General features: G+C 48.2%; 1 protein-coding gene across 1 annotated transcript; it reads left to right on the top strand.

Annotated features, from left to right (window-relative positions):
• Positions 1–9,318: 9,318 nt before the first annotated feature.
• On the top strand, positions 9,319–12,723 carry LOC138750968 (multiple epidermal growth factor-like domains protein 8; the record flags this gene model as incomplete). Its single annotated transcript, XM_069913068.1, has 4 exons — positions 9,319–9,334; positions 9,613–9,776; positions 10,484–10,690; positions 12,545–12,723. Coding segments are annotated over exons 1-4 (566 nt in total), but the record flags the coding sequence as incomplete, so codon positions are not given.
• Between the last annotated feature and the right edge of the window lie 29 nt (positions 12,724–12,752).

Raw genomic sequence — 12,752 nt, 5'->3', positions numbered from 1 at the left:
TTCTTCTAATTTCTTTTTTAAGTCCTCTACTTCCATTTCTACGGCTGTTTCTCGTTCTTCCACCTTGTCCACTCTTTTTCCTATATCTGACATGAACATGTCTAATCTATTCATTTTTTCTTCTGCACTTTTAATTCTTCTTTTTATTTCACTAAATTCTTGTAATTGCTATTCTTTTACTGATTCCATATATTCTTTAAAAAAAATATCCATTGTCTTGCCTTTCCCTTCTTGTTCTATTTCTCTATATTCTTCTTCTTCTTCTTCCTCTGGGTTGGTCATCTGTTGTTTCCTTGTTTTCTTTTTACTCTATTCTTTCTTGTTCTCATTGTTTTCTATGTTCTCTTCCTGTTGTTGTGCTGTAGCTGTCATTCTCAGCTGTGGAGATTGACTCCTCAGCTGGTCCCCCCGCCCGTCAGTGTTTTTTTTTTCATGCGCGGTTGCGCACTTTTACTTGGCTCCACGAGCCATTTTGTAGTCCCGAGCTCGGGACTTCAACTGACCTTAGGGAGCGGGCTTCTCTCTCCGCGGCGGGCCTCCTCTGACAGGTAAGGCCTTCACCTTCTTCTTCCGACGTTCTTTCTTCTTCTCTTCTTCCCGTTGCTTTCGACTTTTCTTTCTTCTCTGCCATTTTCTTCCCACCTTTACTTTCACTGGTTTTAATTTTTATGATTGTGCCTTTGTGTTTTGAGTGTTTTTTTTAAACATTTCCGGAGAGGACTGGAGTTCCCTGTCCGGCCACTACTCTATCATGTGACTCCTCCCCCTACCAAAACTAATAGCGACGTAAAATCAGCTAATCCCTTTTCAATAGATAACCTTTCCGTTAGAGAAATGGAGAAAAAAGGGATCAAAAGAATAGAGAATTGTTTTTCGGGAAATAAACTATTATCCTTTGAACAATTGAAGGATAAATATAATATAACTGATGATACAAGGTTGGCATACTACCAACTGAAATCCTACTTGAAGGACAAATTGGGGAAACAGTCAGAGATTACCAGAAGGAAGTAATTTTGAATATGTGATTACAGATACAATGATAATCAAACAATTTATAAGAAACATGTATATTAAACTACAAGAAAAGGAGAATGAGGAAACAAATGGTAAAACAAAACAAAAATGGGAACAAGATCTAAGCATAAAGATAAAGAATGAAACATGGAAGAAACTATGCTCCGGAACCATGAGAAATATAATAAACACAAGGTTACATATGATACAATGTAACTGGATACACAGGTTATACATTACACCTCAAAGTTAAATAAATGGGACCCAACAGTATCAGATAGATGTTTTTGCTGTAAAAAGGAAATGGGAACAACAGTTCATGCAATCTGGACATGTGAGAAAGTGAAAAAATTTTGGGAAGATCTAAACCAGATACTAAATAAAATCACAAAAAGCAATATACCAAAAAACCCAGAGATCTTCCTCCTAAGTAATATAAAAACAAAGAATTTGGACTTGATTTGGATAGAGCACAAAAAAGATTTGTTATGATAGCCCTAGCTGTAGCAAAAAAATGTATTATGTCAACCTGGAAATTAGGAGATAATTTGAGAATACAACAATGGTATATAGAATAATGAATAAATGTATTCCATTAGAAAAAATAACATACAATTTAAGAAATTACATTACAATATTTGAACAAATATGGGCGCAATACTTGAAATACAATAGAGAAAACCTTCCGTGGACATCTACCGCCTAAAATGACAGAAGGAGAAGATAATGAAAAGAACTGACTCAGTGGAATTTCTTGTTTATTTTTATTGAGTGACAACATTGTTTAAAGGGTTTAATGTATCTTATATTCTGAACTTTAAATAAGTGGGAGGGAAGGTGAGGGAGGGAGGGGAGGAGGGAAGGGGGGGAGAAAACGACACTGTATATATTTGAAAAGTAAAATGTATGTATCTTGATCAATATGGTTTATAGTGTGAAAAATAAAAAAATTAAAAAAAGGATTGATAAGTTTTGTTGTCTGCCCATATTCAAGGGAGAGTAAGAAAAACTGAATATAAAGCTAGATTACTATCTGATCATTCACCCCTGTTATTAGCAATAGAATCTGAGGACATCCCACCAACAACATATAAATTGAGGTTAAACTCCATGCTACTTAAAAGCCAGGAATTTAGAGAGATTAATGAATGCCAAATGAAAACATATTTTGAAATAAATACAGAATCAGTGAAACACAAATTTATATTATGGGACGCAATTAAATCCTTCATTAGAGGGCAGATAATAAGTTACGTAACTAAGATGAAAAAGGACTGCAATCGAGAAATAGAGCAATTGGAAAGGAAGATAGTAAGTACAGAAAAGGAACTAGTAAAAAGGGATGATATAACAAAAAGAAGAGAATTGGTGGACAAAAAAAAATATGAAACATTACAAACATATAAGGTAGAGAAGAACATAATGAAAATAAAGCAAAAGTATTACGAATTAGGAGAATAAAAACACAAAATATTAGCCTGGCAAATTAGAACAAGCTAAAATAACTGTATTTGCATCAAGGAAAAAGGACAAACAAATTACATATGATCCAATAGAGATTAATGAGAACTTTAAGGAATTTTATGAACAATTATATCAAACTGAGAATGAGGGGAAAGATGATAAAGTAGAAGAGTTTTTAGCTAAAATTGAACTGCCAAAATTGCGAGAAAAAGAACAAAACAAACTGATAAAACCATTTGAAATAGAGGAAGTACAGGATATATTAGAAAAGCTGCCGAACTATAAAACGACTGGAGAGGACGGATTCCCAATAGAATTCGATAAAACATTTAAAGAGTATTAATTCCTCCTCTCCTGAAAGTAATGAACCAGATAGAAGAAACACAAAACTTGCCAGATTCATGTAAGTCAGCAATAATTACAGTAATACCAAAGACAGGGAAGGATCCACTAACACCAGCATCATTTAGACCAATATCTCTACAATTCAAATAATTGCAAAATTATTAGCAAACAGATTGGCCAATTGTGTACCAAAAATAGTAAAACAAGATCAAACTAGATTTATTAAGAAAAGATGACAGCAGATAACGTCTGTAAATTCATTAATCTAATTCATGCAGTTCAAGGAAACAAGAAGCCAACAGTGGCTGTTGCTTTAGATGCAGAAAAAGCCTTTGACAGAGTAGAATGGAATTATTTATTCAAAGTATTACAGAGGTTCAATCTACCAGAAAAATATATTAAATGGATTAAAGTATTATATAATGGACCATTGGCGAAGGTAACAGTAAATGGATATGTATCAAACCAATTTAAATTAAGTAGGTCAACTAGGCAGGTATGTCCATTATCCCCCCCTCACTATTCATTTTAGCAATAGAACAATTGCAGAATTGATAAGAACAGAAAATAAAATAAAATAAAATAAAAGGGATAAAAATAAAGGAGCATAAAATCAGTTTATTTGCAGTTGACATCATAGTATGCTTAACAGAACCAGAAATATCAAATGAAGAATTACATAAGAAATTGAAGGAATATGGAGAAATATCAGGGGACAAGCTCAATGCAAATAAAAGTGAAGAAGTGATGCAATGAGTAACGCAGATTATACAGAATTTAAAAAAGAATCACCATTTAAATGGCAAACACAAGCAAACTGATATTTAGGTATTAGGTTAGATAATAACTTAAGCCACCTGTACAAATTAAATTATCAGCCACTAATAAAGAAATTGCAGGAAGTCTTAGAACATTGTAAAGAATTACCACTAACGTTGATAGGAAGGGTAAATTGCATTAAGATGAATGTCTTCCAAGGATACAATACCTATTTCAATCGTTACCAATTCCTTTAATAGAGAAATTCTTTAATGAACTAAAGAGAATAATAAGGAAATTCTTGTGGTGGAAATGGGGGAAACTGAGGATAGTGTTAGATAAATTAACAGAGTGCTACAATCAAGGTGGTTTGCAGTTACCAAACTTTAAAATTATTATAGAGCAGCACAATTAAGGTATTTATCAGATTTTTACCAGACAAGGGAAAAACCAGACTGGACTAAGATAGAACTAGATAAAAATAGGGGAGAAGGTATCGGAACTTTATAAATGGGATGAAAAGCTGGTACAATATAAAAGCTCACCAGTACTGCGTCATTTACTCAATATATTGAAGAAGATCCACTTAGAAAGGAAAAAAATCGAATTACCAAATATCAAAATTACTATTGACACAAAATCAAATAATCCCTTTTACAAAAGATAACCTTTTCTTTAGAGAATGGAGAGAAAAGGAATTAAAAGAATAGAAAATTGTTTTTTTTTGGAAATAATTTATTAACATTTGAACAGTTGAAGTACAAATATGGAATAACTCATGGTACAATGTTTGCATATCATCAACTGAAAGCTTATTTAAAGGATAAATTTGGAAAAAGACTGAGATTACCAGAAGGAAGCAGCTTTGAATATATGATTACAGACACTATGATAATTAAAAGATTTATAACGAACAAGTACATTAAGCTGCAATCAAAGAAAATGATGAAATAAGCTTTCAACCCAAACAAAAGTGGGAAAAGGATTTAAACATAAAGATAAAAAATGAAACATGGGAAAAGTTATGTTCTGGAACTATGAAGAATGTAATAAACACAAGGTTACGCATGATACAGTATAATTGGTTACATCCCAAAATTTTAAAAAATGGGATCCAACATTATCAGATAGATGTTTTCACTGTAAGAAGGAAGTGGGAACAACAGTACATGCAATTTGGGCATGTGAGAAAGTGAAAATGTTTTGGGAAGATCTAAAATCAGATATTAAATAAAATCACAAAAAAAACATACCAAAAAATCCAGAGATCTTTCTTCTAATAATATAAGAAGTAAGGAGTTAGGCCTTAAATTGAATAAAGCGCAAAAAAGATTTATTATGATAGCCTTAGCAGTAGCAAAAAAATGTATAATGTCAACTTGGAAAATGGAATGAGAATACAGCAATGTTACATGGAAATGAATAAATGTATTCCATTGGAAAAAATAACATATAATTTTAAAAATAAAGTCACATTATTTGAACAAATTTGGGAACCATACATGGCTTGCCTCGGACCTCCACCCCCTAAAATGATAAGAAAACAAAGTGTAAAAGTAGATGACACATTTTTCTTGTTTTATTTTTCATTGTGTGATGACATTGTTTAATAGTTTTATTGTATGGTATATGTTGATTATTTATGGTTTTTTGGAGGGGTTTTTTGGAGGTGTGGGGGCGAAGTAGAAAATGCCACTGTGTATATATTAGTGAGAAACGTTTGTATATATTTTGGTTGATATGGTTCACAGTGCGAAAAAATAAAAAAAAAATTTAAAAATTCTCAATGAACCACAGACACTGCCTCACTTTTCATGCACTATTTTTAAAAAATTGTTTAAAAGGGGTTTATATGAATGTTTGCACGATATGAGCGTGCTGCAAAACACGGAACTTCGTGACAATTTTTTCCAGATTCTGCACCTTGCATGCTCCCCACACTCTGGTTGGAGCCAAACAGGGAAGGTGCAGAGCATTGGAGACCACAGGAACGAAACGGAAAGGCGCGTCTGGGGTCCATCGTGCAAATAATTCATTAGGGATGTAGTCCACGTTCGACACGACTCATCACCCCGTCTGAGTCCCGCAGCACTCGGTGGTAACACCAGGATGTGCTCCCATTGGCCGGCTCCGCGCTGCTCTCTGCTGTGGTTGGCCGATACGTCTCCGACTGCTGATTGGCCCGGCCCTGCAGCCGCGAACCTTCGGCTATTGGCCAGCAGGGCGGAGAGTTGTCTTCCTGCTCCGATTGGCCGGGGCCTGCCGTGGCCCGTGACGTAGCACACGACCCTCGCGGGTGTCGCGAGATTTCGCCCGCGGGAATGATCGGTTTTAGGGGAGGAAGGTGAGAGGGAGAAGGAGGCGGGAGGCGGGAGGGGGGGGAGAGGGGGGGGAGAGGGGGGGGAGAGAGGGGTGAGGGGGAGAGGGGTGGGGGGGAGAGGGGTGAGGGGTGGGGGGGGTGGGGGGGAGGGGGGTGAGGGGTGGGGGGGAGGGGGGTGAGGGGTGGGGGGTAGGGGGGGGAGGGGTGGGGGCGGAGGGGGGGGAGGGGTGGGGGGGAGGGGGGGTGAGGGGGGTGAGGGGTGGGGGGGAGTGGGGGGTGAGGGGTGGGGGGAGTGGGGGGTGGGGGGGAGTGGGGGGTGGGGGGGAGAGGGGGGTGGGGGGAGGGAAGGTGGCTAGAGGGAGGGGGATGGGAGGTGGCTAGAGGGAGGGGGATAGATAGGGGAGGGAGAGAGTGGAGCGAGGGAAGGGTGAAGGGGAGAGAGAGAGGGGATGGGAAAGGTCGGTGTAGGAGGAGCATGGAGATGTAAAGCGCGAGAGATGCAAGGAAAGGGCAAGGAGACATGCAGGAAGAGAGCGGATGGTGGGTGATGGGATGAGATGAGAAGAAAAGGCTGTCCCCCCATCCTGTCCGCCGTGAAGTTCTCCATTCCCCTTCCCACCACCCTGTCCCGTCGCCCCCGTTCTGCCCCATCCCCCCCGCGCAATGGTCCGTCGTCCCGTCTGCCCATCTCTCCGCGCATGTTCCGTCGCCCCGTCTGCCCATCCCCCCGCGCATGTTCCGTCGCCCCGTCTGCCCCATACCCCCCGCGCATGTTCCGTTGCCCCATACCCCTGCGCATGTTCCGTTGCCCCATACCCCTGCGCATGTTCCGTTGCCCCATACCCCTGCGCATGTTCCGTTGCCCCATACCCCTGGCGCATGTTCCGTTGCCCCATACCCCTGCGCATGTTCCGTTGCCCCATACCCCTGCGCATGTTCCGTTGCCCCATACGCCTGCGCATGTCCTTTGCCCCATACCCCTGCGCATGTTCCGTTCGCCCCGTCTGCCCCATACCCCCGCGCATGTTCCGTCGCCCCGTCTGCCCCATACCCCCGCGCATGTTCGTCGCCCCGTCTGCCCCTACCCCCGCGCATGTTCGCGCCCGTCTGCCCCATACCCCCTCGCATGTTCAGCTCGCCCCGTCTGCCCCATCCCACCCCGCGCATGTTCCGTCGCCCCGTCTGCCCCATCCCCCCGCGGCATGTTCCGTCGCCCCGTCTGCCCCATCCCCCCGCACATGTTCCGTCGCCCCGTCAGCCCCATCCCCCCGTGCATGTTCGTCTGCCCCATCCCCCCGTGCATGTTCCGTCTGCCCCATCCCCCTGTGCATGTTCCGTCTGCCCCATCCCCCCCGTCTGCCCCATTCCCTGTGCATGTTCCGTCTGCCCCATCCCCCCCCGTCTGCCCCATCCCCCCCGTCTGCCCCATCCCCCCCGTCTGCCCACCCCCCCGTGCATGTTCCGTTGCCCCATCTGCCCCATACCCCCGCGCATGTTCCGTTGCCCCATACCCCCGCGCATGTTCCGTGCCCCGTCTGCCCCATATCCCCGCGCATGTTCCGTCGCCCCGTCTGCCCATACCCCCCGCGCATGTTCCGTCGCCCCGTCTGCCCCATCCCCCCGCGCATGTTCTGTCTGCCCCATCCCCCCTGTCTGCCCCATCTCCCCATGCATGTTCCGTCTGCCCCATCCCCCCGCGCATGTTCCGTCTGCCCCATCCCCCCGCGCATGTTCCGTCTGCCCCATCCCCCCCGCACATGTTCCACCCTTGTCCGTGCCCCCGCTCTTGTCCGTGCCCCCGCTCTTGTCCGTGCCCCCGCTCTTGTCCGTGCCCCCGCTCTTGTCCGTGCCCCCGCTCTTGTCCGTGCCCCCGCTCTTGTCTGTGGCCCCCGCTCTTGTCCGTAGCCCCCGCTCTTGTCCGTGCCCCCGCTCTTGTCCGTGCCCCCGCCCTTGTCCTGTGCCCCCCCGCCCTTGTCCTGTGCCCCCCCGCCCTTGTCCTGTGTCCCCCCGCCCTTGTCCTGTGTCCCCCCCTGCCCTTGTCCTGTGTCCCCCCCGCCCTTGACCTGAGTCCCCCCGCGCCTTGTCCTTTGTCCCCCATCCCGCCCTTGTCCTGTGTCCCCCCCCCCCCCCCTGCCTTTGTCCCTGTGTCCCGGCCCTTTTTCTGTCCCCGTCTCCCGTCCCGCCCCCGTCCCCGTCCCGCCCCTGTCCCCCATCCCCGCCCCTGTCCCCCATCCCCGCCCCCGTATCTGTCCGTCCCGGTCTCTGTCCGTCTCCGGTCTCTGTCCATCCCATGATCCTGTCCGTCCCGTGTCCCTGTCCCGTGTTCTGTCCCCCGTTCCCTGTCCCTTTCCCTGATCCCTGTCCCCATCCCTTTCCCTGATCCCTATCCCCCGTCCCTGATCCCTGTCCCCCGTCCCTTTCCCTGATCCCTGTCCCCACTCTCCATTCCCTGCCAACTGACGTTCCCTGCTCCCCGCTCCCTGTCCATTCCCTCTGACGTTCCCCATCCCTGCCCTCTGACTTTCCCCGTGCCTGCCCTCTGATGGACCCGCTCCCCGTCCCTGCCCTCTGACTGGTCACTATTCTCTGGCAGGAGAGTTGAAGGTGACGTGGAGCAATCAGCAGGTGAACCAAGCCTGGCAGAGCCCCGCAGCCAGCGGAGGAGCGGAGGATGGTCCCTGCCCTCTGGGCCTGGTCCCCGGGTCTGGGGAAGCTGGGGGTCCTGGTGTGCTGGCACTACTGTGCCGGCGGGGCTGGGCCGGGGAGTGCAAGGGCCAGCGGCTGCTCCTGCACCGGGAGCCAGGGTTTGTCACCGACGGTGCTGGCAACTATTCCACCAACGGCAACTGCGAGTGGCTGATAGTGGGTAAGTCAACCAAAGGTGGGGGTTGGGAAGGAACTTCCCCAGAGGTCGGGAGGGGGCTTCACTTGGAGTGGGGAGGGAGGTTGCTTACCCTGGGAGTGGGAGAGGGAGCTCCTGCAGTGGAAGGGAGCTCTCCAATGGGTGGGGCATTTGAGGGAGCACCCTTTGGTGGAGGGAAGAGGGAGGTAGGAGCTCCCCATGGTGGGAGGGGGTTTTGAGGGATGGAGGGATTTCCCTGTGGGGAGGAGGAGATGGTCATGGCAGAGAGGTAGCCGCAGTCGAAGGGAGAAGCTCCTCGTGGGGGCTGGGGCACTGAGGGAAGGAGTACCCTGAAGGGATGGGGGGAGGAGTTGGAGCTCCCCATGGGAGGGGGGGTTTGGGGAGGGAGAAGGTGTAGCACCTTGTCTTGATGATGTTCTGGGCCTTTGTATGCTGCGCACGATGTCCTGGCCTGTAGTCTGGGCCATGCACAGATCCAGGCCAGTTCAGGGGCTGTGTAAACCTCGCACAGATCTTGGCCAGCATTCTGGTCCTGCATAACCAGCGTGCAATGTCCTGGCCAGTGGGTATCCTGCGTGGAGTGTCCTGGCCATTGTTCTGGGCCTGCATTTTCCTATGCTGATTGTCCTGACCTGATTACCCCACGCAGAATGTCCTGGCCGGCATTCTGGTCCTGTGTACCCTGCACTTGTGTGAATGTCCTGGCTGGTGTTCTGGCTCTGTGTATTCTGTGCAGAGTGTCCTGCCTGGTGTTTTGGTCCTGTGTGGCCAGTGTTGTTGGGCCCTCATACACTGCGCGGGTGTGTTGTACGTTGAGGTGAAGTGTTGGTATGTTGTGCTCTAGCCCCAGACAGCAGCCACCGTATCGTGTTGACCTTCACGGCCCTGCACACAGAGTGTACATACGATTACCTGTTTGTGTACGACGGGGAGTCCTACAGCAGTCCTCTCCTGGCCAGTCTCAGTGGGAACACCATGCCGGCGCCCATCGAAGCACAGTCCGGCAAGGTTAGTGCGGTATGCGGCTGGTACTCAGCAGGGGTGGTCTGGATCTGAACACACTGGATCGGGTGGGGTATGAGTTCTCTCCCTCCATCTTGATTTCTCCCCCTCACCCTCTCTCTCTATCTCCCACTTTCTATCTCTTCCCTCCTTTCTTTTTCTCTACCTCTCTCCTCACTCACCCTCTCTGTTCCTCACCTTTCTCTACCCCTTCACTCTCCTTCTCTATTTCTCCCCTTTCTCACCCTCTCTTTCTCTCCTGTCTCAATCTTTCTTGTTTCTCACCTTCCCTATCTGTCCTTTTCTCCCCCCTCCCCATCTCTCTCTCCCCCTCTTTCTCCTCTCCCCCTCTTCCTCTCTCCCCCTCTCTTTCTCTCTCCCCTCTCTCTTTCTCTTTCCCCCTCTCTCTTTCTCTCTCCCCCTCTCTCTTTCTCTCTCCTCCTCTCTCTTTCACTCTCCCTCTCCCCTTCTCTCTCTCCCTCTCCTCTCAGCCTCTCGATTTCTTCCCCACTCCCCCTCTCTATTTCGCCCCTCTCCTCCTCTTTACCCCTCTCCATTTCTCCCCTCACTACCCCACACCCCCTCTCCATTTCTCCCCTCACTACCCCACACACCCCTCTCCCCCACCATCCCTTCTCCATTTTCTCCCCTCATTACCCGCACCCCCTCTCCATTTCTCCCCTTTTACCCTCTCTTTCTCTCCGCCCCCACAGATGCTGCTGCACTTGTTCAGCGATGCCAACTACAACCTGGAGGGCTTCAATGCACCTACAACGTTCAGACCGCTGCCCCATGGGGTGCTCGGGCCAGGGCAGGTGTCAGCCAACTGGCACGTGTGTCTGTGTGCCGGATGGGGCGGGCCGGACTGCAGTGTCAAGGACTGCAGTGAACACTGCGGGGTGCACGGCCAGTGTGGGACGGTGAGTCCATGGGTGGCGTGGGGGGGAGGAAGAGGGCGGCCTGGGGAAGGGAGAGGTGTAGTGGGGGTGAAGGGGCAGGGTGGAATTGTTAGAAGAGGTGACAAGCAAGCTGGTTAAGGGAGACGTAGTGGATGCTGTTATTTAGATTTTCAGAGGTATTTGACAAGTTGCCGCACATGAGGGCCACTTTACAATAGCCCAAAGTTTAACAGGAACATAAGTGTGTGGGTGGAGCACTGGCTGGTGGGCAGGAAGCAGTGAGGCGGAATACAGAGATGGCTGCTTGTCGCTCGTGGTGGTCCGCAGGGGTCGGTATGGGGGCCACTTCTCTTTATGTTGTATATTAACGACTGGGATTGTGGACTGAGTAACTTTGTGGCCAGGTTTGCGGGTGATACGAAGGCAAATGGAGGAGCGGGTCGTGTAGAGGAAACAGGGAGGCTGCACAAGGACTTGGACAGATGAGGAGAACGGTCCAAGAGGTGGCAAATGAAATACAATGTTGGAAAGCGGACGGTTGTGCACATCGGTGGAAAAGATTAAAACATGCCATTTTTTTTTACATATATGGGGAGAAAATTGAAAATCCCCAGATGCAAAGGGACCTGGAGTCTTCATGAAGGGTAGCTTGAAGGTAAACTTGCATTTTGAGTTGGTGGGAGAGAAGGAAAATACAATGCTGGCGTTTGTTTCAAGAGGAATCGAATACAAGAGCAGGGATGTGATGTTGAGGTTTTATAAGGTACTGTGACACCTCATTTAGAGTATTGCAAGCAGTTTTGGGCTCCTCATTTAAGAAAGGATGTGCTGACGTTGGGGAGGCTTCAGCGGAGGTTCATAAGGATGATTCCTGGAATGAAATGATTACGTATGAAGAGTGTTTGGTCTGTATTTATTGGAATTTTAGGGGATTCTCATTGAAAATTGAAAATTTTTGAATATTGAAAGGCATGGACAGAGTAGATGTAGAAAGGTTGTTTTTCCCACGGTGGGAGAGTCCAGGACAGGAAGGCACAACTTCAGGATTGAAGGGCGTCCGCTTAGAACAGAGATACGGCGGAATTTCTTCAGCCAGAGGGTGGTGAATCTATGGGATTTGTTGCCACAGGTGGTTGTGGAGGCCAGAGATTGACAGCTTCTGGATTAGGCCAGGGCATCAAAGGTATGGGAGAAGGCCAGGCAGTGGGGCTCATGATTAAATGGCAGGGTGGACTCAATGGGCTGAATAGCCTATTTCTGCTCCTATGTCTTATTGACTGCACTGATCACTACGAGGGGCACGGCCAGTGTGTGATGGTGTGAGTTGGGGGGAAGGTGTGTGGATGAGAGGATTGTAGGGAGCAGGGTGAGGGTGGGGCTGGGGGAGCTCACATGAAATTGTATTTTAGCCAGAGTGAGCCGCCAGTGACTGGAGGGACCTGCTGTCTGGCAGATGGAGGGAGGGGGTGCGAATGGTTGGTCCAGTGGTTGATACAAAGAGAGGCGTTGGCAGGGTGGACAGGCAGAATAGTTGTACCAGGGTCAAAGGAGAGGAGGAGGAAAGTAAAAAGGAGATGCGTGGAGCAAACATTTTACACAGAGAGGGTTGGGTGCCTGGGACGGGCAGCCAGGAGCAGTGGTGGACGCAGATACAACACTGGGTTAAGAGACTTCTTGACAAACCATGAAAAGGATGGAGGAGATCTGTCAACTGCAAGCAGCTGAGACAGGATCCTGGCTGCACGTGGGAAGTCTGGAGCCTATACTGGGAGATGTAGTTTGGTGACTATTCTGGGGAGGTGTGAGTTTGTTCCGTATCTTCCAGAACAGGGTTGGTACTGCAGTCTTCCCTGATGTTCCTTCTCTCCCATACAGGATGGGCGGTGTGTCTGCCACTCTGGCTTCATTGGGCACAGCTGCCACCTGTCGCTGAACGACAACCAGAGTGCGGGCACCTGGTATAATGTCAGCATGTCTGATCCGGCCTTCCTGGGACGTACGGCTGCTGCCGGAGCCTTCACTCAACACCACCAACTGCTTCTACTTGTTTGGTGGTAGGTGGCCTGCTCTTTTAAACCCACCA

This window comes from Narcine bancroftii, unplaced genomic scaffold (assembly GCF_036971445.1).
Source record: "Narcine bancroftii isolate sNarBan1 unplaced genomic scaffold, sNarBan1.hap1 Scaffold_44, whole genome shotgun sequence".
Lineage (NCBI taxonomy): Eukaryota > Metazoa > Chordata > Chondrichthyes > Torpediniformes > Narcinidae > Narcine > Narcine bancroftii.
This window is presented reverse-complemented; position numbering and strand designations above follow the sequence as displayed.